General features: G+C 33.0%; 4 protein-coding genes across 10 annotated transcripts; all 4 read right to left on the reverse strand.

Annotated features, from left to right (window-relative positions):
• AT4G16750 (Integrase-type DNA-binding superfamily protein) lies at positions 1-1,207 on the reverse strand. Its single transcript, NM_117777.3, has one exon. It carries the CDS (start codon positions 1,008-1,010, stop codon positions 471-473), a length of 540 nt encoding a protein of 179 aa, NP_193408.1. The 5' UTR covers positions 1,011-1,207; the 3' UTR covers positions 1-470.
• A 2,676-nt stretch (positions 1,208-3,883) lies between these two features.
• Positions 3,884-8,245, reverse strand: ACX1 (acyl-CoA oxidase 1). 2 transcript variants are annotated; one of them, NM_117778.8, is made up of 14 exons: positions 7,902-8,244; positions 7,664-7,772; positions 7,515-7,576; positions 7,225-7,434; positions 7,048-7,135; positions 6,800-6,962; positions 6,469-6,667; positions 6,005-6,202; positions 5,710-5,841; positions 5,247-5,367; positions 5,017-5,127; positions 4,853-4,922; positions 4,573-4,756; positions 3,884-4,489 (listed from the first exon to the last, which is right to left on the reverse strand). In NM_117778.8, exons 1-14 carry the CDS (start codon positions 8,037-8,039, stop codon positions 4,280-4,282), a joined length of 1,995 nt encoding a protein of 664 aa, NP_567513.4. In that variant the 5' UTR covers positions 8,040-8,244; the 3' UTR covers positions 3,884-4,279. The 2 variants fall into 2 exon arrangements, with proteins under 2 accessions (NP_567513.4, NP_001190744.1); NM_001203815.1 differs by having other exon boundaries at positions 4,053-4,489; positions 7,941-8,245.
• A 733-nt stretch (positions 8,246-8,978) lies between these two features.
• AT4G16765 (2-oxoglutarate (2OG) and Fe(II)-dependent oxygenase superfamily protein) lies at positions 8,979-12,129 on the reverse strand. 6 transcript variants are annotated; one of them, NM_001341135.1, is made up of 12 exons: positions 11,886-12,129; positions 11,589-11,784; positions 11,063-11,252; positions 10,908-10,988; positions 10,779-10,830; positions 10,352-10,473; positions 10,094-10,194; positions 9,955-10,013; positions 9,821-9,877; positions 9,693-9,738; positions 9,530-9,609; positions 8,979-9,390 (listed from the first exon to the last, which is right to left on the reverse strand). In NM_001341135.1, exons 3-12 carry the CDS (start codon positions 11,139-11,141, stop codon positions 9,324-9,326), a joined length of 744 nt encoding a protein of 247 aa, NP_001319966.1. In that variant the 5' UTR covers positions 11,142-11,252; positions 11,589-11,784; positions 11,886-12,129; the 3' UTR covers positions 8,979-9,323. The 6 variants fall into 6 exon arrangements, with proteins under 6 accessions (NP_001319966.1, NP_001319967.1, NP_001329442.1 ...); NM_001341136.1 differs by having other exon boundaries at positions 9,000-9,390; positions 11,063-11,784; positions 11,886-12,121; NM_179213.8 differs by lacking the exon at positions 11,886-12,129 and having other exon boundaries at positions 9,069-9,390; positions 11,589-11,787.
• Positions 12,130-13,304: 1,175 nt separating this feature from the next.
• On the reverse strand, positions 13,305-16,556 carry AT4G16770 (2-oxoglutarate (2OG) and Fe(II)-dependent oxygenase superfamily protein). Its single transcript, NM_001341140.1, is given in 10 exon segments — positions 13,305-13,999; positions 14,156-14,235; positions 14,324-14,510; positions 14,615-14,674; positions 14,763-14,863; positions 14,991-15,112; positions 15,224-15,275; positions 15,840-15,920; positions 16,047-16,239; positions 16,411-16,556. Coding segments are annotated over 8 exon segments (777 nt in total). The 5' UTR covers positions 16,534-16,556; the 3' UTR covers positions 13,305-13,999; positions 14,156-14,235; positions 14,324-14,465.
• Between the last annotated feature and the right edge of the window lie 10,372 nt (positions 16,557-26,928).

Here is a 26,928-nt window from a genome sequence, read left to right on the forward strand (position 1 = left end):
CTGATTTTGAGATGGGTTACATAACGAATAACTATACAAGTCATAAGTCATCTATGTTAACCATGAAAATACTGATCTTTACATTTACATGTCGAAGATGTTTACAAAAAAAAAAAAGATTTCGAAGAAACCCTAAATGTATATATTCTTTGCCGGCTCTATGGGAGTAAAGTTAGAGTCTTTGTCAGAACTCAAAGATGTGAAAATAAAGGGTCAAGACACACACTTAATGAATTTGGAAGATAAAAGCACAATAAATGAAAACTTTTTGGTAATGACGTACGTATTTGTACAAAAAAAAGAAATTAAATAACCTGTACTTACTTACACATCACACATTCGGAAACTTTTACTCACACGTAAAAAAAAAAGAAATTTCCCATCGTAGACAAAAAAGGTACAAAACGACATCGTCTTCTTATTTACCGGGAAACCACCGGAAAATCCGTTCGCCGGCAAGAATTTGCCTTCTAGTAATTTTCCAAGAAGAAAGGATCTTCGTACGGAAACGAGTCCCAGAATCCATCGTTTTTGTTGTGATCATTCACGTCAAGCAAAAGATCAGGAAGATCGGAGAAAGCGTCGTCGGCGACTGGAGATGACGTCACGGTGCTAGACGGAGACTCCGGTGCTTTCCAGTCAACGGCAGCTGCTGCGGCGGCGGCTTCTTGAATGTCTTTAGGGTCCGCGCTAGCCGGTCTCGGCAAATGGTAAGCTAGCTCCGGGAAATTAAGGTGGGCAGAGCCACCTTTGATGGCTAAAGCCGCCACGTCGTGTGCACGCGCCGCCATCTCCGGCGTAGAGAAAGTACCGAGCCATATTCTTGATTTCTTTCTTGGTTCTCTAATTTCAGACACCCATTTTCCCCATTGTCTCATTCTGACCCCACGAAAATTTGGTTGTTTAGAAACACCTTTTTGCTCATTTTTAGTCTTAGAACTCTTTCCGGTTTTCTCCGGCACCGGTGACCGGAGGTTACGTTGCGATTCGTGAGAGGAAGAGTCTTGCATCTAAAGATAATTTAATGTAACGAGAGAAAGAGAAAAAAATTGGTGGGAAGATTAAAAAAAATGTTTTGTTTTTGGTATTTTGGAGTGTGAGAGTAGGAATAGTTTTGAGGAGAAGAGATTGGTTTGCTTCTTTCTAATATATACATCCAAATACGAAGCAATTATTCTTGTGTGTATGTTTTTTCTTTTATGTATAAATCAAATATTAAAAGCTAAAGAGAGACTTGACTACATTAAGATTTTTTTCTTTTTTCTTTTTGTTTTTGCTTGCAATGATATTTACTTTACTTTATAATATTCATTATTTTATACCTGAATTGGACACTTGTTCGTTTGTAAACATTCTAGTGTACTGTTATCACTCGTTTCTCCTAAATCGTCCAAGTTCTTCCAAATTAAAAAAATACGTACTTGAAACAGCCCGAAATCGATATTTAAATTAATTTGTTCTGTTTGGTTTTGAACCAATTTTTAGACAAATATATTGGTTAGAAAAAAACAGAATTTTATCTAAAATTATAATATAATATTTCTTTTAAAGTTCTGACATATGCTTTGGCCATCGTTTCATTGAAGTTTGAAATATCTATTTTCGAGTAGATCCACCAGTTACTACATGTGGATATAACTTGAGATCATTTGTTTTTTTCTGTTTGTGTAGACATTTTCACAGTACAGTAGATTTTAGAAAAAATTAGATTCAATTGTAACTTGTGGGCCCGAATTTACTTTTAGTTTACTTTACAATTTTTCTAATTTCCGTCTTTTGTTTTTTTCCCAAAAATGTCATATTTTCGTTTGCCCGACCATGACCCATGTCTGCCTACAAAGCTAACCCACGTTTTTCACTCGGATTAAGTTTGACAAAGACAAGGTTAATATTAATACATCTTAAATCTCATTATTAATTTAGCAGTATACGCCTCTACACTATTTCGAAAATCGGAAGCTCCAGCCTCCAGGGACTACTTCAGCTATGGTTTCAGTCGAGACGCAACTCCTAGTTCGTTAGCTTTGTGTGCTCTGTTTCATAAGTTTCTCTGGTTTTGGTTCTGATATTATTGCTCTGTTTCTTTTCTTGACCAAACACTTTTGTAAATATCTTTTTTTATTAATTAATTTAATTCACATTTCGACAAATAAAACTAATTTAGCAATAAAATAAAATTCGTCTTAAGAGTTAACTCATTAAAAAATGCCTCAGGTAATAATAGTAGTATTTACGTTTATATATATAATCTATATATTTTTATATATTGTATCACGTTATTGAATATCTGAATTCTTGTCATTTTAGCAGGGGTTAAACCGTTAAAGTATGTCCTATATACTCCATTTTGATGCGAAAATGTTAAATATTGACATAAAATAACATAGACTTATTAATAAAAGTGAAAGAATTGGAATGAACCCACTAGCCATTTATTAGTAACGATAATTTTTTTTTAAAATATATTATTTAACAACTGTCAGTCAATGTTTTTTACTTGGACGTTTGCTTAATAGACGGATTAGGTTATGCACATTTGCGGATATACGTTCCTAAATAATTGTAGAAGTTTTTTTGATATATTATAGAATTTAAAGATTAAGCATTTTTAGTAAAGAATTTGAGTGAAGATTGCTGTGGACGACACACGTACGCAAAACGACGTAAACACATGTAGTGTATATCAGTATATGTACAAAGTATGATGTTGAAAATGTATACATTATCATATAGAGGGAGCAAGTTACGTATTAGTTTTATCGTGGGGTCCATTTGACGATTAAGACTAAGATAAAAATAAAAATAAACGTTTTACATAAAAGTGAAAAGACTATAGAGATATGTTGATTATTCAGTAGTAAACAAATTGAGTGATTTTTTTATGAAATCAAGAATTTTTTTACTGTAATTTTTTTTTGGCAAGTACTGTAAATTGTTTGGAGTGTTTTCTGTTCAGATTTCATAAAAATATCTCGACCAATAATATTTATTTAAGATAAATATCATAATATATAGATTAATGGATTTATATACAGACACACTCTTAAAAGTTAAAACTGTACGTAAGTTTAAATAAGGGAATAAATAAGTAGAAAGTCAGATTAGCTAGCTAGCTTGGTGAAGAAAATATATTAGAAAAAGTAAAATTTAATTCGGGTCGATGTCTTAATTCCCTAAACACTTTAACTACTAACCATTAGAAAATGAAAGATAAATGCCACTTTTGAAACTCTTTTTTAGTTTTTTTAAAACAGTTGGTTGATAAAGGTGATTACAACCAAAACATTAGTTTGCTCTATTTTAATTTACCTACCAAATTCGGTTATTAAATGCTTAATTAATATAAAGGTCTGGAAGTCTTCTGTCGGAAAATGATGCTAATTGAAACAAAGCACAATCCTGAAAACTCCATATGCATGTTTCATTTTAAGCAAACTTCTCTTTCATATTGATGTTGCAAACAAATTTTTCTTCTTCCTACGACGCATTACATTGAAATCGTGGGTTAACTCCCAAACTTTGTTTTTGGTGAAAATTTAATGGAAGGATATATGAAAAACAGGTTTCTTTTGTTTACAAACCACTGTTTCTTACAGCTTAATTACATTTTTAAAAATTATACTTCTTCTGTTTTAAATTACATGTCGTTTAAAGTTTTGCACAAAAATTAAGAAAACAATTAATTTTTTACTTTATGCTCAATATATTCTCTAACTTTTTAATTAGTTAAGACATTAAAAGTTTGAAGATAAAACTAAAATTTTTACCAAAATATCTGCATTGAAAATCCAAAACAATAATTATAAAACAAAACTTAAGTGATAAAACAACAACTAAATTAAAACGGAGTGAACAGTTATTTAAAATATCAGCGTATGAGTAAAAAAAATTTCTACAATGGAAGTTGCATAATTTCTGAAATAACTTTGCCTAAGTAACCCTAACCCTATATATTACATAATACAATCTTAACGAAAGCAATAGAGAAATGTCAATATATGTGATTGGACTATATACGAAGATTACAAATATCCCACATATCCTTCTCAGAGTAGAAACGATCAATTGTATTAATGTTGCATTGAAAACGAAAAATAGTACTAAAATTCCGCCATATGACGATCGTACATTAACTATTACATTGCTACATATAAATAAGGGCATCGCCAGTTTTTAAACTGCGAAATTATTCAAAGCGAGAAGAAGAAGAAGACGAAGAAGAAGGACGAAGCAAGTCTAATGTGATTAACCATATCGAGTATCAAGCAAAGAAAACTCTTCAGAGCCTAGCGGTACGAAGTTGCTGCTGAAGCACAGGTCGAAGGTATTCTTGGTACCCATCAGGAACCACCGAGTCGTTCAATGGATCCTTCAACGCTTCCTCAAAGAGCTTTGGGTACACATTACCGTCGTAACGGCCAAGAACCGAGTTCAAGTAATGGTCGGTGTAATTGAAGGCGTCCACAAGTGCAACCGCATTAGGCCGGACCTAAAAGAAGCAACAAAAACGTGTTAAAACTTAGCTTAAAAAGGAATCAAATGCAGAGATGGAGAGAGAGAGGAAGAAAGAACCTGAGTGTATAAGGAACGGAGCTGGTCGTTAGCAAGAGAGGCTTGTTTGGGAGTGATGCAGTTAGTGGAGAGGAAATCGCCGAGATGTTTGTGGAGGAGATAAAGAGCATAAATGTAACACAGATTATTCAGCTGTTTCTTCACTCCTTTGCCACCTATGTCTTGCTCCAGTTTCGCTATGAACCTAACCAAGACAAAGATCACAAAATTCAGGAACTGACATTGAGAGGGAGAATCATTAACTTGTTTGATACGTGTAAACGGTGAAGAAGAAGATTACTTGGAAACAACAATCAATTGGCAATGAGCAATAGCGGCCTCAACCAAATCAGCCAAGAGCTCTTGGAATCCTGCAGACAGGAAGAATTTGTGAGAGTTTGGTCCTTTGGCTTATGAGCTGACATGGCAACCAATTGTTCTGGATTCATGGAGTTAGAAGAGTACCTTGTTCCTGATTCTCAAACTTGCTGAGATTTTTGGCACACGTAACAGCCATTCTGAGAGCCCTAGCTTCGAAAGCTTCCAGTACAACATCAGGGTTTAACCAATCCTCAGCTACATGCCCAAAAAAAAAAACCAACTTTATCATTAACTCGGGAATTATATTGAGACAAGATCATTAGTTTGTAGTTGTAGCAGGACGAAGAAAAAGACATTTAAACTTGAAAACTCACCCTTTTGAACACCAGAACGACATTGCAAAAGATGTGCTGCCCGGCCCATATAAGCAGTTGTGCCAACAGGAACCTTTCCAGATCCCAGCTGGGCGACTGTCTTCATGAGGAATCGAGCAACCTAAACAATAGCGTGAATTGAATTGTCGGAAACATTGGGGAAACAACAATGAACCAAACACTTCAAAAGCGGTTAAATGTGGTTTGCATATCAACCAGAAAAAAAACAAAAAAAAACAAATTGCAGGTGACAAAAAGCCAAAATAAAATATGAAACAGAAGAAATTGACATAAACCTGCAATTAACCATATCTAAGAAAGTACAAAGCTCACAATACGAAAGCAATTTGAGCTGACAGAAGTCCAGAGAGACATAAGATAACGAGCCACATGCTAAGAAATCTATTTGAGCTGACAGATTTATTCTAGTAAGTGAGAATAGCTCGCAGTTGATGACAAATACCTGTAATTGCAGCACAACATTGTCTCCTTCGTATGTGCAGGCAGGAACATATACAGCAAACAGCTCGGGGAGCCCACTGCACCACAAGTATCCATGTCCACCACATAACTTACGACATTCTTCAATGCCATCCTGCACCCAATAGTACCCTTAAGCTGAATTTTCAACTCTAAATACACCTCCAAACAATGTCAAGGAGGGAACAAACTTCCAACATGTGAGCAGTTGGATCCTCAGAGAAACGAAACCAATCAATCTAGTCTAGTGAGTATAAAGGATCAGCTCTGGAACTTACCGCAGTGGCTGTGGTGGTGAGAGACTTCAATCCTGCAGTGCATGCATGAGCCTCAGGCAAAGTTGCGAAATCACTAGCCGCCAGTCTTTCAGTTACATCCGTGTACAGCCATTTTAGCCACTCTCCAACAAATCGAAATGCATATGCAGATGCTAGCAGAGGAAATAGCCTGTTCTGCTGAGTTTTATAATCAATCACCTGTGATAACAACAAGCATAAATATATCACATTCCCTTTTCTAGCCAACATAATAGTCAGCAGACGTTGATGAGAGTTTTAAAAAGCTATGCAAAACCAAGCCGAAGAAAAACAGTTCACCAGAAACTTACAGACAAATTTGGCTAAATATGCAAAATATTCTTACAAGCAAAGTTTTTCAAGGTAAAATAGACTTTGAAATTTGTTATGATCCAACATCAATGGGTGTAAACAACCATGCGTATCCTTGATTTTTGAATAAGTACCTGTGTCTCAATGCCACCATTATGTGCGCCAAATTGCCTCCGCACTGCACTGTATCTTGTAGCTATGCAAACTGCTCGAGATAGTGCATTGGAAGCATCAGCCACAATTGTTTGTCTCACATACACCATAGTACCATATACCAGCTGCTTTGGAACATCCGATGGAACATATTCTCCTTCTCTTGTAACTTTTGACAGCCTGAAACGTTTTGAAAGAGGAGAAAAATGTAGAACCATAAGCCCGAGTTTATGCACAAGCAATTTCCTCTAGAACTATCATTACATCGTGAATGCTAATTAAAATCAGACCCGAAAGGCAAAGAGAGAGGACCTCATGAGCATTTGATCTCTAGGAATGCGAACATGATCAAACATAAGAAACCCGTTGTCCATTGAATTATATGCTCCATTTCCCATCTTTGTCCCGATATCACCAACAGTTATATTCGGAAGAGGAGAATGATCTTCTAAGCTTCGCAGTTGCACGATGAATCCTGGAAGAGAAAGTTTAAGAAAGCAATACCCAAGCAAGAAAAATTGAACAAAAAAAAAATACTGGAAACTTTTCCCGGTACATACCATGGATACCGTAGTCTTTTCCGTTAGTTATGAGACGAGCGTAAACAACAGCATGAGTAGAAACTTTTCCCAAACCACCAGGCCACCACTATTCAAACAATCAAGACAGATGAAAATCTTACACAACCAAGAGAAACTGTGCATAATACTCAATCAAAGGCTTCTTGGTATACTTACTTTGGATGCAGTCTGAGTTGGAGTGTGAATTACAAACTCATCAGTCTTGGGATCAAATGTGGCAGTTGTCTCAAGTCCTTGAACATTTGAGCCATGACCAAGCTCAGTCTGTGCATAACACCCAATAATCTGCATCTTATTGGCCAGCGACAACCACTTCTTCTGCTGCTCCTCTGTACCCTGCCCCTTAATAGCAGGCACAAACATTCCCTATAGAGCAGAGATACAAAAACAATGAATCAAAGAATCAAAATCCTGTCTCCAGAAGATAAATGAGACGCAGGTAGTACCCAGTGCAGATCCACATAGGCAGGCTGGTCGATAAAGTGCCTCAATCTTCCTGCTTCTTCCTCTGTAACAAACAAAAAATGAAAGAGCACAATAATAAGACGCAATCAAAAAACCTTGATAACAATACGTGTGTGAGAACAATCCATACCATTGAGACGAAGCTCGATAATCCTTTTAAACGCATGGGCACATTTTCTCAACGTACTCTTAAACAGCTCCTTCCTACTCAACCGAGCTCGATTGCTTTTCTCAAATACCTATATAAACAAGATTGAGAAATTCACAAATCTAAGAGAGACCTAATCATATTCCCTCGCCGCAAAAACATTTCCCGGAATCCAAACGAAACCAGAACAAAAATCAACGAGAATCGCGAAGAAATTCACCGGATCGCTGGCGACAAGGCGGGCAATTCGATCGGAAACCTCAAAAGCGTGGCGGGAACCAGCCCAGACGATCTTCATATCCTCAACGTCGAACTCTGCTTTGTTTCTCTCATCGGCGAGGTGATCAATTCCTTCCATGATTCGTAATTCAGAATCTAGTAGCTAAACACTCAAAAGTTTCTCGAGAAAACTCTCAGAGATGATAGGAAAAAAAAAAAAAAAAAACAGAGGGAGAAAAAGAAGGACAATGCCTCACTCTACCGATTTAATTGCAGAGTAGTTGGAAGAACAATTAAGCTTTTTATTTCGGAGATAAAAGAAGAGAAAGACAAATTGATTTAAATATAGACTCTTTTTTTTCTTCTTTCTATAATTAATATATTTTGGGTTTATCTTTTTCTCAGATCCACTCTCCGACATAGATAAAACCCACGTGGAAAATAATAAATTTTGGATTATATATTCCTAATATAAGTTAATTAGTCAACGAATGTTGAAAACAAATTAAGTTGTTTGCAAATAAAACCTCGCAAGTATGGAATAATGTGATTTTTTCCCCCTCATATATATATTTGACTAAGAAAAAAAGGATATCTACGTATAGAAAATTTTATATGCTGTATAACAAAGGATATTTGACAGACAAAAAGTGGTTGTATTTCAGTATTTGTGTACTAAAATAAAATTTAAAATATCGTTAAATCAGATGTGTGGATAATTTTTTTTTCTTTTTCCCATATGTGTTTCCATATGAATTAGTAAATGCATGCATCTGAAGAACATGTTGATAAAAAGAAGATAAAATAGTTAGATTGAAGATAAGATAATGTTTTGTTATCTTGTGTTTAAAATAGTATTTTGTTCCAACTTTGCAGGTATAGTAGCGTTATGCACATTTCGAAGAAAATAAAAATAAGATTTAAGGGCCCGAATGGTGACTGCGTTTTGCAGGTTCAAATAATAACGAAAATACATAAATATATATATATATATATATAGATTTTGATATTGAAATGTGATTTTGGGTATGGTCTATGTCAACATTCATTTGTGTTTTTGTGTCTGTCAAATGCATTTGCTTGTCAACTGTATGGTAAAACTTGATTAATATTTGTGTTTCCTTCAAAGTATAGTTAAGTAATTACACTTGTATACAACCGTATTATTCTCGTAAATATTAAAATGTTTGTCTTTTGAATTGAAACAGTAATGTCCCTATAAACCACAGAAAATTCGCCATGTGTATGAGTATGGTCCAAACACGTAAACGCCCATTCAAGTTCCACGGCTTTTAAACGTGTCTATCTTTGAGACTTTGACTGACTAATCATTTTCAAGTTCCATAAGTTTCACTAATTAAACATTATGGTACGTAGAAGTTTGAACACTATTTTTTTCTTACATTTCGTCACAAACATAAGACTAGGAAGTGGCGTATGTTAGCCTGAAACGCTCCTTGATATAGTCGCCGGCGAGAATAGGCGGGAATCTGCACCGATGGAACTAAATCTTTATGAGAGAAGGACTAAACTTTTATTCTTTTACACTTGAAGACCAAATGATTTAACAAACGTGTAACGTGCCTCTCCTCACACCCTTAAATTGGATTAAGATTCAAGAAGAAATACCTTGGGGGACAAGTTTCGCTGCAACAACTCTCCAAGCATTTCACATTACAATCTGGATTGGGATCTAAGAAGAACACCACCTACAAAAAACTTTTCCTTTAAATAACTCAAAACTTTATCAATTTGTATAGAAATTAGAAAGAAAGAAACAAGACAAAGCTACCGAGTAACGTTCTTTTCCCACCGGCATCACTCTGTGCAATGTAGACCTAAACCCATTACAAGAAAATACGAAATGTGAAGAACGCATAAAAACCGCACTCACGACTAGGTAAACTGGTTTAAGTTTACCGAAACAATCCATTGGTCCATCTCTCCATCATATCACCAATGTTGACTATAAACGCCCTGCGGTTACAGAAAGTCCCCGGATTTCAACAATCATTTCTCATCATAAACTAGTAGCTAAGAAAAGCTAGACTTACCCTTTAATTCCAGGGACATCTTCCCAAATGTGTGGTTGTTTCGATTTGTCTCTACAAACCTAAGAGTTCAGTTCAAAGACAGTGTAAGAACATAAGGTTACTAATAGAAGATTATGACGAGAAATTCAGAGATATTGACCTGAAGTCCTGGAACTCCATCAGTCAAAAGAAGAGTGACCATTCCATAATCTGAGTGAGCTGAGGCACCATACGTTTCAACATCTGACGAAATCACTTCACCTATAATCATAACAAGTGCAGAGATCAAAACCTGACTCAAACTCCCGGAATGTGGCTTAAGTTTCCACTGATTACATATGTTACGATCTAACTCTGACCAAAGTTCATTAAGATTAATATCAAGCCAACCAGAACTTTTTGATGTACATAGACACACCTGGATATCGTAAGAGGCGAACAACTGCTGTAGGATCATTCAAGGCTCCAACTTTTTCGAAGAAGTCCTCATCTAAATCCAATGCTAAGGCAATCAAGCCAAGCAATTTTCTACCCACGGACCTTAAAGCAGGAATGCAAACACACAACTAGCAAGTTGATCCAGGAAAGTAATATGGAAATTGCAAATAAAAGAGAGGAAATACTCATGAAACAGCCTAATCTACTTACAATTTATGACCTGAAAAGAATTTTTCATTTGTACTACCGATGTACTTGGCTAAAATAGACTATATTTATTCCTACCATCAAGGTTTAAATCTAACTGTTGAAATGAACTTGAAACCTATTCTCAACTGAGAATATAGGTATGAAGTTTTAGTTTGAGATTCACTTTGAAGAAGAACGACAAGAGAGCAACTGCTTACAGGACATTCTTGTAGTAAGTTTCCATGGTTTGCCTCCATGATGGCAAGATACCTTTAACATACACATAATCCGTGACCGTGAGAGATTGAAATTAAAACAGATTAATGAAACAGTTAGGAAGAAATTACCTTCAGAAGGCCATTGGTTAGGGTAACGTTGAGCTAGAACACCTTCCAAAGAGCCAAAATAGAAGCTTTCCTTGGAATCACCTAACAAGGAAATATCAACTTTATAGACTAGCTCAGCAAACAAAAAACAAGCCACATATGCAAAAAATGCAAACCTATGGAGCTCAAGGACGGGTCAAGTTTCTCAGCATACAACGGAGTATAACCGAGCAAATCACGGCGGAGTAAAGCCATCTTTTCCTCTAATGGGAGATTAAAGAAGCCTTTGCTCTCCTTAAAAACCCCTTCCAATTAATTCTTCCGGATCATGATCCTGACATAGAAGAATCCATGTTCAAGACATGCCTTACATACGTAACAAAAGCAAACAGTTCACCAGCAATCATAGAGACATATCTCAAACAAAGATTGTCTATACACAAAGACCTCCTCCAAATAAATAACACAGACCATAAATTGAGATACTCAAAATCTTAAAACGCCAATTAGAGCGATTCAACAAAAAAAAAAAAGATAAACCAATCTTCGTCAATTGATGCTACAGGTACTAGTTCTATCATCATCGTCACTTACCTATCGGCGAAAAAACAAGTGAAAATGAAAATTGAATTCCCTAAAATCCTATCACTAGTAGAAGCAGGAGAAGCAATGTTTCTACACTAGTAGAAGCAGGAGACGAACCTGACGAATCAATTGAGTAGTGGAGATTTTTTCCGGCGAAGAAAGATCGATGATCGGAAGAAGAAGCGACGTATCCATTTCGCTTCTCGTAATAGTCACTGTTTCGAAATTGAATTTGCTCTGCCTCTGATCGTTCTGACTGATATGTGTTGAAATTCTCCTTGCCCGCTTAAGCCTTTTTAACTTCCTTACTTTCCTTAATTGATAAGATCATTACATCGAAATATATATACTACTTCAGTTTTGACCTAATTAAGACACAACTCAAGTCCACTTAAAACATTAACTAAACTTTACCTTAACTACCGAAACCCACTGTAATTGGGCTTTAGACAATTTATGGCCCAATGTCCTTTTTCCTTCTTTCTTTTCGTCTTCATCCTCTTCGTTACTTCTTCTTCTTCTTCTCTCTTTGATTCTCTTCTTCGTTACATCCTTCTGCAACTACTAACCCTCTTTATACTCTCACTTATTTCTCTTGTGCCAGGATTGATCAAAGATGAGATTCCAACAATATGGACCATACGACGGTGCTTGCAATTATGAATTTGGTGGAAATTAAAATATAAAATATTTGCCAATTTAGAAGTGGGGTTTAATGGGCTCATTCAATCTCACATCACAGATTAAGCCCACATTGGTCATAAGCAATAAGGCATGACCAAAAGCTAATCAATAACCGTGATTTCCGATTTTAATCGGACAGTTTCTCAACCGTAACCATATAAACTGGTAAAATTTTGTAACTTTTAACTATAAAAACAGTTAACTGTAAAAATAAATTAGTTCGGTTAAAAAATTTTTTTTGTAAATGTATCAAAACCGTTAGTTAACTATATGGTAACCGAACAGTTAACCGCACTATCAATCGCAGTTAAAAACTTTAACAATATCATTGTAACTGCATATAATGCAAAAATATATATTGAATGTTCAGACAGAGATTTTCAGAAAAATAATTGATACCGTCAATGAAAAAATCTACATTAGAAAACAGGTATTTTCTCCACTAAATATGTTGTAATGTATACTGCTCGAAATGAAGAAAATTGGTTTATAACATACTTTTTCATTTTAATAAAAGTAGTATTAAAAGTAAGGTAATTTGTAAGATTTCGCCTCTAATATTAACCGTATTGTAATCATCAAATAATTATTATCGTAATTAACAGTAATTATTTTACCCTATATGTAGTGGTAAGGTTACGATTAAAAATTATAATCGTAACCGATGGTTAAGCAACAGTAACTGTAATAAACGTAACGTGGCAACCCTAAATAAGGTGAATATCATCCATATCATCATACGAACAAAATACTAAAATTGTCTGGAGAACTCATATCTTTGTATATATGTATTTTCTTTTGACTTTTGTTACAGAAACTTTTTCGGAGAAAAGTGAAATAGATGAACTAATATCTCGGCGACAAGTGAAAACTCAAACCTATTTACGAACGAACAAAAATAATATAAGATAGGATTGTCGCTTAAAATCCGCACCTCGAAATATGATGTGGGGAGAGATGCTGCTGAATGAGCAACTCATTCCAAGCTACATCGAGTACTAGACCACCAACAATGATTACTAAAACTGCAACAATCAACCCCACCACCATAATAATCTGCCCAAGTTTGATCAAAGAGTCTTTTAACTTTGTGTAAATGCATCCCAAACCTCTTCTTCTTAATGAACATTACCATTTCCATAACGTTTGCTTCCCTCGCCTCCAGTAATTTCAAAGGTTCTTTCAACTTCTTTTGTCTAATCGACTTTACTATTTGCTCAACCTTTAATCCCATGCCAAAAATCAACCCCCCTTATAGAGATCAAACGTTCTTTTATCTTCTTAAAATGCATCTCATACCTCTTCTTTCTAACAGACTTTACCATTTGGTGAATCTTCATTTCCATGCCTTCAGCAAACTCGGTATGCTCATATCCAGCTTTGGTCCTTCCGGTTTCCACTCTTCATATATCTTCTCTGCTCCTTGTACATCATCCAGCTTCAACAAAGAGTAATCATTGTTCGATATCCATTATCAATTAGCTGGGAATGTTCATACATTGATAGTGGCATTTCATCACACTTGAGGAATTCTTATGAAAAGCAAGACAAGTCATGAACACACTATTTGAAATTTATACGGGATCATAGTCTACAATTAATACATTTATCAATCGAAAATACACCTAATTACATTATACTGTTTTAAGTGTTTTATCACCTTTTGGTTTATAATAGCTATTTCATGTCCACGCAAAAGTGAAACTCAAACATTTGACACATGTCTTATTTAAGAAAACCTGGAGCTTCTCAGTTCTCATATATTTTAGTCGGAACCGGAGTACGAGGCGAGGGTTTGACTGAATCGCTCGTGGAAATAATCTCTGGCCCGGACCGGTGGAAACCTGAGGCAAGAAATTGACAAATCATCTTTTTTTGTTTTTCCAATAAAAGACAAAAACTTTCTAGTTATCACAAATCACCCCCAGCATGATGGATGAAAACAGTCAAACTCAAAAGTTTATAACATGAGACAACCAAAATAACGAGTTATTACATACTTGGGAGGAGATGTTTCACTACAACAGCTCTCCAAGCACTCTACAACGCAGTTTGGGTCTGGATCGACAAATACAGCCACCTTCAAAGTAATCAAACCAATAAGTTAATGTCACGATAATAAAGAGGATTAGTAAAACAGAGACTAATTCAAACAAATTGTACCGTACCGAAAAACGTTCCTTTCCCACTGACACCACTCTATGCAATGTTGATCTTAAATCAAGAAGCGATCTTGAATCAAAATATCACCTTATATATGAAATGTAAACTAAAAGTAAGGAATATTTTTTTCGGTACCGGAAAAGACCATTAGTCCATCTTTCCATAAGGTCGCCGATGTTGACAACAAAAGTCCTTACACAAAATTTCTCACCAAGTTTTAAGACTTTAATTACCAATAGTGTTCAATCCACAAAGCCATAATGTTTTAAGCAATTTATATAAAGTATATAACTTACCCCTTTAATACCAGCGACATCTTCCCAAACTTTTGGTTCTTTATCTTTATCTCTACAAACCTTTTTAGTATACGTAAACATTGTTATAAGAAGTAGAAGAAAACAAAAGAAGACATTCTCAGTTTAAAAAAGATTATGAGATGAATACTTGAAGCCCTGCAACTCCATCAGTTGCAAGAAGAGTTATCATTCCAAAATCTGAATGAGCAGAGGCACCACATGTTTCTTCTCCAGATGAATTTGATTCTCCTTTAATAATGTGACAAAGAGTAAAGTAAACAAACTAGCAGTGGGTTTTTCTTTTAGAACAGTTTTAGAACAGTTGCTAAAATGTCTCTAATCAATCCCCAAAATGCTACAAGGTTTGGTAAAAGACCTGAATAACGTAAGAGACGAACAACCGCTGCTTGATCATTGAAAGCTCCCACTTGTTCAAAGTAGTTTTCCTCTAAATTCAATGCCAAAGCCACTAGGCCAAACAATTTCTTACCAACATCCCTATTAAGAAGCAACAATGACATCTTTAGCCTTAGAAGTATCTAAGGTGCTAGAGTGACCATTTAGACTTAAGCATGGGGGTATGCATAAGCAGAATTTCCTGCTACTTACATGACATTTTTATAGTAGCATTCCATGGTTGGCCTCCAAAGCGGCAAAAGCTCTGTAAACATCCATAACACATAAGTTATATATATATAATCAACATAAACAAAAGAAAGAACTATAATTTGAAAGAAACAATGGGTTTAGAGGCCTAAATGGTTTTGTTACTATTTGCTAAATAGGGTTTATCACCATTTTCATATATCTCACTATTTTCTTCAACTTCATTAAGATTTTGTGATTAATTTATATGCTCTTCAATTTTTTCTTATATGTCGAGTTTGGTTTTAGTTATGGTGAAATACGGTTAAAAATTTATAGCTTTAATAAACTTATCATCTAAATATATAGTTTTTTATTTTATTTCTTATATTTTTGTTTTTTCAGTGTTATAGTTCATAACTTTCGAGAAGTCGTTAGAATTTTCTAATGTTAGTTTTGAATTTAAAATGTTTTGGATTCAAGATAGCTCATAATTATTTTAAAATTTTTAAAAAATTGTTGTTAATTTAACATGAGTAAGTTCTTTATCTTTTAAAAATTATGATTTACTGACTAGATGATCACAGAATTCCTGTTTGCTCTCATCTAGTCCACATAGTAGAGTTGGCAAAGAGTTTACCTTCAAGAGGCCACTTGTTAGGGTAAAGTTGACCCAAAACTCCTTCTGAAGATCCAAAAGTGAACATCTCCTTGGAATCACCTGTTTGTATGAAAACTCAAATGACACATTCCACTTTTTGGAACCAAAACGCAAATAATTGAAACACATGAATCCAGTCATTGGACAAATCAAAGCAATTTCATGAGCTATTATACTATCAAGAACCTATGGAGGTGGAAGATGATTCAAGTTTCTCGTCGTATAACGGTGAGTAACCACGAAAACCATGACGAGCCATCACCATCTTCTCATCAAGAGGAAGGGAGAATAGTTTCTTGCTCTCTATTAACACTCCTTCCATCAACTCTTCCGAAACGCCATGGTTCGTAAGATAGAAGAATCCATGATCCAAGCAAGCCTAAACAATTGGATATTTAAGCATCACAATATCATTCTAAAACACTATTATCGACAACCGACATTTCTACAGTAATATAAGAACCATTTACTGTTTAGAGTATAAATAATACAATCAATATCTTCGTTTTGTTACCATGAAAAAAAAGACAAGGGGGAGAAGAAGAAGAACCTGACGAATCAATCGGGAAGTAGAGAGCTTCTCCGGCGAAGAAAGATCGATGATCGGAAGTTTCAGAGCTGTTCCCATTTTGTTCTTTTTATCCCTATTATATTTCATTTGGATTTCTCTCATCTCGCTTGTGTTTTATATTTAAGCCGCTGTCTGAACTTGTCAGATTATGTGAGTACGACGTGTTCTAATTTCATATCTTAACTTTGGGCCCGGATTTTGATATACTGGGCTTTAGGCCCATAAAACTTAGATAATCGTCCAAGTCCACGTCGTTATCGTTTTAGCTCAAACAATCCAATGTGATCAATCCTACAGTAATTAAAGATAATAGTTAATAATAAAAATTAGACATATATAAAGCGATTTATTAACAAAATAATGATAATAGTTAATGAATAAAATATTAGAAACTCAAGACCTATGTAAAGCAGTTTAATTAGGTTTCAGGACACATATTTTATAAGATATAATAATACGAACTTATACTCATTTAACTTGCCAAAAGAAAAAAAAAGTGATCCTACATTAATTAATTTAGTTAAGAGTCGAGACATCATGAGTCTACACCGTTGATAACTCATGTTAAAAAAAAAACAGATGTATATTTTTACTTGTTACTTTTTAAAAAAAAACATTATCTTGACGTGTTATTTGGAAAAAGAAATACTAGTTAACCTAATAAATTAACTTTTCGAAAAAAAAAAAAAAAAAGAGCCAAACATACCAACTGGTGTGTCATGTGTGTGTAGTTTTAACTAGAACGTTACTATACAAGTATGTATAGACATAAATATTCTTGTGGAATTCCGACTATATATTTTGATCGATATCATCATTGCAATAGGTTTTGTTTGTCCACTAGTGCGATGGACCTGATTTAAAAAGGTTTGTACATAAATACATATTGCGTACGATTTCAAATTAAACAATGTTTAGAAAAGGAAAAAGATCTTAGGACAGTGATTCCTTAATTAATGGAAGATTTACATAACAAATGCAGGTGGACCATATATCTAATTTTGATGATTCCAAGGCCACAGTCCACAGAAGACATTGCCCAAACACGTTTTCTCTTTAGCTTTTTGCTTCATCAACATGGTCTCCATCATTGGACCTCTCCTCCTTCTATCACATTATTAAGTATTAGTACATTCAATACTACATCTTAATTAATCCAATCATTTCCATTTCAAAGATTTGAAAAGAAAAAACTTTAATAGAAATCACCATTTCATAAAATTTTGTAAAAGAGGGTACGATTCATTATAAATTTACAATAAAAGAGGGTACACTATTAGTTCTTCTTTTTTAATGATCGTACCGATCACGCATTGTTTCTGTCCGTCCAATTTTATTTAAACACTAACAGATTACCTTTTTATACACACTAGTGATTATTGTATATGTAGAGTACTATATACTGATTTTTGCCCTACTCATACTAATTTTAATTTAGCCACTGATTCCAAAAGATGGGGGAAAAATAGCTTAAAAGACTCTAGAAAAATTACTTTCAGAATATAATATAAATTTCATATAGTTTATACAGTATGTGTGTATTTTTCTATATATTATGAGCAATCAGTATATAAGTTTGTGGGGGACAACTTCCATCATTTTAAGTAAAAGACAACTTCCATCATTTGATTCATTGCAAATCTCGACTGATTATTGAATTGGTCGCACCACCTTATATAACATACTCCTACATAAATCAACTAATCCCACCATATTATTTGGGAAATACATTTTAAATGTAACCTTATTTTTTATAAGTAATTACATAGGTATGCCATTAGAAATAAAATTTAAATAGTAAATTAATTCATCTCTTTAAAAATTAAAAAGTCAAATACTAATTTAATTAAAAAACGAAATACATTATTAATTCCAAAAAAGTAACCAATTAAAATCAACAAATTAGATTTGATATCTAAATTATCATATTTAATTTTTTATTAATTATTATAGTTCAGCTCTCATCTTTATATGATTCTATTTTTGCGAAAAAATAATATCATCGTTATAAAAGAATAATTAGAGTTTTTTTGCATATGCCATAATTTGAATTTTTAAAAACGAATATAAATTGTTCAATTCATGAAAAAATATTATAACGAGTCAAAAATAGATTTAAGAAAAGTTTCTACTAAGTAGTGGGTCATAATTTGAATATTTGTATTCAATTTCATATATATTATTTTAAAAATTTATAATCTTATATACTACAATAATTAATAACACATTAGATTTTTTTATGTGTATGATGTGATTCAATTTTTAATACAAGCTGGAAAATCCTAGGATTGACGGGTTTAAATCGATATTAATACAAGATGGTATATTACAGGTGAAACTCTAAAATTAACAATCAAAATACAATTGTATAATTTTAAACACTAAACAATATAAATAATATCAAAAAAAACACATACAACTCGCAGTTTACTATACATTTAAAATTAAATAAAATAATATCATATATTTATAATCATCTTTACAATAAAAGTTTTTAGTTTAACTAAAATATAAGCCTACATGCGGTATGATTTACTACCCAATAGTATAATTCTAAATATTCGGGTCTGGTTCGGGTAGGATCCAGTTGGGTTTGTATTAGTTTGGATAAAAAGTTTCAGACCCTAAAAATACCCCAAAAAAATAGAGACGGGAATTTTATATGTAGATAGCGGATCTCCAAACAAAAAAAACTTTTAAATTTGTTAAGTTTTAATAAATTTAATTATATTTGAATATATTTTACTAAATTTTGACAAACATAACAAATAATTTTTGAATAGTTTAGTTGTTTTGGATATTTAGGTCCAAAATTAATTGACATATTTAGATTTATAATTATAATCTTAGATAATTAGATAATATTACGATTAAATATAATTAATATTTTAGATATTAAATTAATGTTTGGGTTTTTGAATACTCTTTTTGGGTAACGGGTAATTTCCGGACCAATCGGATATCCACGGGTTTACTAAAACTCTACCCAATAAGGAAATTTCCTAAAATTTTAACCCGCCCTAACCTGGTTTTTTGGTTCGGATATTGGGTTGGTTATCGGGTCCGTTTTTTCGTCAGCCCTATCAAAGATAATCTAATATATGCCCCAATTAGATCTACAAATATAACCAAAATACTATACAAAGACTAATTCTAAGTTAGGCCAAAAATTAGATCCTCTAATACAAAGGAAACATGTTTCTTACCAAAACAATTTGTATACAAATTTTACACATTAACTTAAAACTACATATGTTGTATTTATTATAAAAATAACATTTTTTAAACAAAGTCTAATCCCAATACAGTATTATATGCAAATAGTAAAAATATTTAAAAAATATTTATGACATTTATATTTTATACTATACTATTTCTTATGTAATTCAAACACAATATACAATTTAATTTATACAAAATATTAATATACGGATTATGATCTAGCAAATGTTTATTTGGCTAACACTCAATAATTGAAGTATTAATAAAAAGAGGGCATGTAAAGGCATAAAATAAAGTAAAGAGATCCTCTTTAGTATTTCATGAACGAGGGTTGCACGTGTGGGACAGCTTTTAGCATAGATTAAGAACAAGTGATTGTGGGATCTAATGAAGCAAATGATTATTGCCGTTTTTGATTTAGCGGTTAAGCGCCAGTGCCAGCTCAGCTAGTCACATGGCGGAGACACGAGGGACCAGTCCCCGAACCAGAACCCATTCCCTAAGCACGCTTTGTTTATTAAATTTAGGATTTTTTTGTTTTGGAAATACACGTAGCCACACGTGCGAGGGATTCTGTCATCAATGGACGATGTCACGATGGTGGTTCTCCAGCTTTCGTTGGACGGCTATGACTCTAGGGTACTTTCAGTGATCATCGTATAATCCAACCAAACAAAATTGTTAAATTTAAAGTGGGAATATAAATATTTTATTTTGGCTCATCAAAATATATAAGTACTACTTAATTTATATCACCAACTAAAATAATTGTTATTAAATATGACGTTAAACGAACTAAAATATGTTAAATAAGAAATTGAATTTATTTTTACCATATTTTAAATACTACATATATTTGTTTTCATATTGATGTAAGAAATATAAGATTGCATTAATTTGCTCAAGAAAGTACTATCACAAAACATATAAATATCAAAATCTTCAAAATATGTCCACGGTATTTCAAAAACTATTTTCAGTAAAAAATGAAAATAAAAAGCTAAAAAATAACAGTAAATTTGCTGATCAAAATCTTATTTTTAGGATGTGTTGGCAGAAACATGAAAATTACGATATATTTTTATTTAATCCACACGAAAAAGTTATTTACTATAAAGTTAAAAACAATTTTTAAAACTTCTTCCTTCAATTTATTTGTACTCTAGAAAATAAAATTTGTTGCAAAATAAGTAATGTTCACATTATTTAATGCAAAAACTTATTACTTTTATTTCTTTTGACTATTTATTTGTATTCTGTATTGGTTGCATATATTATTTTAAAATAGAAATTATGTTTTAATATAAAAAAGATAAATAATTGACAAACTCTATGTAATTTTTTAATGTGTGTACAAAACCCTTAAACCACAATTAAATTGAAACAGGTGGGATAGTAAATTGTATGCATATTACATGACATAAATGGCAGTGATATATCAATCAATTTTAAAAAATTCTATAAAAGCTCGAAAAAATTAAATGAAGTGAAAAAAGAATCTCCAAACTTTTTTTGTCGAAAATATAAAAAGGATATTTAACATTAACATATAGCGCACTGCGCACCATGTGTAGACATGCGATAACAAGTATTTTGCTACTTGTGAGTTGTAACCGGTAAAAACAATCACTATAGATCAATACCAATGATCTGATAAAGTCCGAAATGGGAAGTCGTCGAATTTTTGGGAGATTTTGACAGTTGAGGAGGTGAAGCCTTATGGAGCAAACAAGGACACACGTGTGCTTCGCTGTCTTATGATTCTGAATCGAGTATGGAACTTCGAGCTCCACGTCCCTTCCACGTGAAGATGGTAATGGTCGAACCAACTTGCCTTTAGTTTTCGATCCCTTCCTGTCTTTTTCACATTAATGTCTTTTCTTATGCATATGATTTAACGTTGTTTGTCTTTTTAAAGTTGTCGTGGTTTGCACATATGATTATTTATAAAAGGAATAATATTATATTAGCAATACCCGTTTTAAATTATTCCAAATTTCCAATACTCTTCTTTTTGGGTCCAACATTCGAATACTCTAGCTATGCAAAAACAAATTATTTCACGTATCCCACAACTTGTTTTCCGGAGATCAATAAAGAACCGACCGATGGAAAAGAGAAAACATTTTTGTGATAGAAGAACCACTCGAAGTTACATTAAAACACTAAATATAACTTAAAGTATCTAGGGTTTGGCACATTTTGTGGTCTTTTGCAAGATTCTAAGTGACTCGTAGGTTCATCGTGATTAGCATCTTTATTGACGAGATGGGGTGTCAAATGCTCTCATGTCGATTGGCTTGGGGACATCCTAGAGGTGTCGTAATTAATAAGTTAAAATCAATATGTGTGTGTGTTTTTTTCTGTTTAACCACTTTTAATTTTTCTAACTCACTTTATTTTGACAAAACTATTAAACATACATTTTGTTTTTGTCTTTTGTACCTAGATGTTAAAATTTTATTTCACATATTCCATAGTGTGTAGAAGTAGATTTTGAAGTAGATTTTGTTAATATATAAATAACTGTACTCAACAAATCACAGTATCAAGTAAATAGCAAAGCTACTTCTACACTCTACGGCATATGTGATTTTTTTTTTTTTTTTTTTTGGCATATGTGATTTAATATTACTGTATTAAGTAAATAACTATTTTCCAGTGCAAGTCTTGGTGTCGTATGAGATCTATAATGTAATCGTTAACAAAGAGGGGATATTTGATCATAATAATGGTCCGTCGATGTCCTCCTAAGTTGGTAAATCGTAACTGCCAGTTTTCACCAGACTCTCTATTCTTTAGAAAACAGAAAAAAGTAAATGATTTAGGAGGTTACTCTCTTTTTTACTATGTACTTATTATCTTGGGTTCTTTTGGCGTCGTCGTTATTTACTTTTCTATGGAGTACTACCGAGTACAAATAATTGGAGAGGAGTCATGCATGATTATTGATTAGAGAATGAAGAAATTAAAACCCAAAACTGGAAGTCCAAATCAGACAAAAGCACCTGTGGCCCACAAAACAATTGAGGACGATATTACGTGAAGGACAAATGGTCATTTGACGGACACACCTTTCTTTTGTTAGACGCAGTCCCGTTCGTGGTAGGGTCAGATCCACGTGAAGTTCACATGCTTTCCATGCACCGTTTGGGTCATCCTGTTGGTCCCGCTTTATTAACTAGTCTATTTCCTCTATTAGGAAAATTCAATTTTCGAAACAAAAATCAATCAAAACATGTATAAACAAACTGATAAAAAACCACACAAAAAATATGGTGCTTTTCTGAGGGTATATATATTTTTTGTTTTCGTCTGATCTTATATTTTAAATTTGGATTTTATATTCAAATTTTTTGTATATTTTGTGGTCATAAATTGTCCAAGATAACAATTCGTGACCAAAAAAAATATATGTGATTATTTTACAGAAAACAAATAATTACCAAAAAAAAAATCATATCTTCCAAATAAAATGTAAGAGAAAATAAGAAGATTATATATGTGAGAACTTTATGAGCTAAATAAAATGAAGAAAAGTCATAGTTTAGCCGCGTAGGAAATCATTCAGAATTCAGAAATATGGCTCCTCGCTAATATTTTTCTTTTAAAGGTAATTGTTTTTCAACCTAATTTGAGAGCAATGTATATCGATAGGTTTCACATTAGCTTATTTCGCTCACATACATGATTGTGCAAAAAAACAGAAACGATCGTTAACTAATTATCTAAGAAAGTGACATTTCAAAAAGGCTCATTTCAATATAGAGTTGCCTTCTTCATGACATGACCTTGATATGATAAATTCCCTAATGTAATGAATCAATAAAACGAACTTATAGAACGGTAGAAATTACGTACGTGAGGATTTATATCATCTATTAATTAATTAATTGACAACAAAAACAGAAGGGGTAGTGTTCACGTGCATGTCACGCGGGTAATGGTGTGGACACACGAGCCTCGTACGGTGTAAAGAAGGAGAACAGAGAGAGTCGCACGAGCCGCACGTGGGATGTTGACTTGTCGATTAGCTTAAGGGGTATGTCCATATACTAATGATTAAGTACAGTCGAATGAAAACATGCCACGAGCCCTAGATCTACATGTTTATTGTGGTTTTTTTTTTACTCAGTCACATCCACATGATTAATATTGGTCCCTGATATTCATCTTATATATTTCACAAGTATAACAATCACCCAAACATTAGTTTTTCTTAAATTGTTTTACGGTGAAATGTTTCACTGTTTCCTCTATGAATAATTAACTAGTGGAGTGGAATTTATTCATTTATCATATCCACATAATTCATCTTTATTTTCATTTGTGCATATAATATATATCCTTTAACTTTCTCATGCTTACCATTTAGGCTTTTTGTCTTCCTCAACCTTCTTAAACTTTAATATCCCCCTTAAAAACAGATGAAAATAGTCTTTCCTCCTATGAATTTTCCCAATCACTTTACAAATTATTAAAGGTCTTCCAATTAACCTGGTTTCCTAATAATGTTGAGTGTAATCCTTTCACAAGCTTTTCTTAAGAAAATGAAAAACAATCATATATGTACAATACTAGAGATATATAATGAGTCATGACTCATATTAATCGCGGTTTTTGTAATATCATAAAGCTTTCTACTTTAGGCTTGACAGTGATTTAATACAGTAACATATCACATAAATATGAGAAATGGAGGCTCTTTAATTAGGCCTTTACAATATACATATATATTAGAAATAGAAAGAAAAGAAAAAAATCGACCGACAACAAGATTGGTGAAGAAACGCAATAATTGAACCATTAAGTACAGTCTAATACCCGCAGAAAATATTACACCACCTACTCTTAGTGGCAATGCTGTACTTTAACATATTGTCGAGACAAGGAGACCAGGTTGCGTGAAATCATGTAGATGATGATGCATAAACAATCACCAAAGTTCACCCTATGAATCCAAGCCCTTCTAGCTTAGTGGCTATGATCATAGCCGACATCTCATACAGTCACATTCCATTTCGGAGTAAATCATGCGATGAACAAAATTTAGCTTGTTCTCATTACAAGATAACAAATTGGATACTATATATCAAAAAATTGTGAGTGTTAGGATTTGGATCAAATCTAACTATTAGAGAACGATAATATAAAAAACATACATGATTTGAAGTAGTTTACTATAATTTTGATAGATTTAGAATTTGGAAATAGAGAACGATTATAGATTTTGCTAGTAGAATTTGGAAAAAGAAATGCTATTAAAAAACAGAATATATTCTTTTTGTTTAACATTTTATTAATATAACAAACCAAAATATAGTTTCCGATATTGGCCAGAATATCGTCGGGCTACAAAACCGGAAATAGACATTACGGATAAAGCTTAATCCGTATTTTCACTCTATTTCGCGTTTAATACTTTGTTTGTTTACTATTAAGATCACCATACTATATAACAAACAAACAAAAAAGGTCACACAACTACAATAAAATGCTAACAAGCCGAAAGTGTACGGCAGCAGTGTGTAATCGAATAAGTATCATTAAAGAAGGCCATGCTCGATTCATTACTCTATACCATTCCTTAATATATTAGTATTACATGGGCAACAACGAAACAGGATAAAAAAGAGAGAGTGATCAGTGATGATGGATGGTCATGGAGTTTGCTGTTTTTAGGGAAGAACAAGAAGTATCGTATGATTGTCAAGACTTCTTCTGTCGGCGCGTGACCCGACAAATCGACACGCGCGTGTGTGTGAGTCACGTGGTTCGACGTCTCTCACTGGCTCATAATATCATATTGGGTCCACGTGAGTTTCTTCTTTACCTTTTTTTCTTTTCTTTTTTTTCTCTCCTTTTTTTTTCAAAGAACCCAAAAAATCAGTATATTACTACTTGATATCTTATGTTTTATATTTATAAAGTTTTACCCTTGGTCATAAAATGTCTCAATAATTTTCTGCATCCTCACGTGAAGTCCACTTCTATTTAAAAAAAATATAGACAAAAGTTTTTAAAGTAAATTTAAGTAAACTAATAAGATCTACGAATTGTGAAGGTTTATAGAATTAAATCTCAAAATTAATTTATAATCTTTTGGATAATTTATACTTTATTTAATAGAGTTACATCGGAGTTTTCTTCGAATATGATATAAAACTTCTAACAATATTTCTATATAAATTTTGCAATTTTAAACTACCAACTTCATAATAATAAAGTATCGGAAGATACATCTTTTCCTAATAATTTAACAAAACAAAGTTTACTCAAATCTCAACTACACACGTTTTCGAATTTAACATTGCGTATCAAATTCGTCGAATCGTCAACTAATTCTAGAGTAAACAAGATCATTGGCAATACTCTTAAGGAAAAATGGATCCATTTGATTATGTTACAAGTGATAAGAGTTTTGAACTCGTTTTGTGTCAAATGTTCCGGTCTCCAATATGTAAAAGTGGAAGGTTTCTCATGCTTCTCTTTTGTTTGTTCCAATCTTCTTCCTAGTATTGCCATGGAAAACATCAACCATATCGTCAAAATGACCCGTTAAATAACTAAATATTGTAAAAACTATTTTTAAGTTTTCCTTTCATTTCATGGTAACAAATATATATTTTCCAGTTATTTCTGTTTAAAGAAAGTTTCATTTGAGATCTGATTGGTGGGAAATAGAAGAAAAAAAACTCAATCTGATTTTAAACCTTTAAAAGCATAATTCGGTTGATTTTTATTTTATTTTATTCTGATTGATAGAAACTGGAAAGTAAGATGAATTGGACATTAAAAAAAAAAAAAATCCCTTTAAATTTGAGCTAATTATAGCAACTAGTCAGATCCTTCTTTTTTTTCTTTGAACAGAAAAAGAATCGCCAAAAAAAGAAAAAGATGTACTTATTTAGCGAAAATATTTTTCGTAGTAAAAAAACTTCTTTCAATATCTTTGCTTGAATGTGACCATTTCTATTGCACATACAAAAAAACGACTATAAAAAGGACCCACAGTGATTATGAAAATCAGATTGACGAAAAGTTTGTGTGTCTGATTCCAATCATATTGATCCAATTCATTCATCATATTCGATGGTTGTCAAAGCATATAGCTGGATTAAGTGGGGCACAACACTGAAAACGTTTCTCAACCGTATGATGTCATTTCAGCCTTTGGTTTTCTCAACGTTTAATCGGTGACCGTCAATTTCTTTTCAATCTCTATAATCATTTCTTCTTTTGGCGTGTCACTGGGACCTTCACTGTCAATGCTGA

The sequence above is a fragment of the Arabidopsis thaliana genome, chromosome 4, assembly GCF_000001735.4.
Source record: "Arabidopsis thaliana chromosome 4, partial sequence".
Classification (NCBI taxonomy): Eukaryota; Viridiplantae; Streptophyta; class Magnoliopsida; order Brassicales; family Brassicaceae; genus Arabidopsis; species Arabidopsis thaliana.

Bases quoted from the DNA above. Each gene is read 5' to 3' on its own strand.
- ACX1 (NM_117778.8), bottom strand. From the start codon at position 8,039: ATGGAAGGAATTGATCACCTCGCCGATGAGAGAAACAAAGCAGAGTTC. The intron at 5,842-6,004 runs GTAAGTTCCAGA...TATTGGGTGCAG, and splicing joins TCACCACCACAGCCACTGCG to GATGGCATTGAAGAATGTCG. The intron at 4,490-4,572 runs GTTCTTTCTTCC...TGCTTCTTTTAG, and splicing joins TCCGTTCCTTATACACTCAG to GTCCGGCCTAATGCGGTTGC.
- AT4G16765 (NM_001341135.1), bottom strand. From the start codon at position 11,141: ATGGCTTTACTCCGCCGTGATTTGCTCGGTTATACTCCGTTGTATGCT. The intron at 10,195-10,351 runs GTGTGTCTATGT...TTATGATTATAG, and splicing joins TCGCCTCTTACGATATCCAG to GTGAAGTGATTTCGTCAGAT. The intron at 10,014-10,093 runs GTCAATATCTCT...CTGAACTCTTAG, and splicing joins ATGGAGTTCCAGGACTTCAG to GTTTGTAGAGACAAATCGAA.
- AT4G16750 (NM_117777.3), bottom strand. From the start codon at position 1,010: ATGCAAGACTCTTCCTCTCACGAATCGCAACGTAACCTCCGGTCACCG.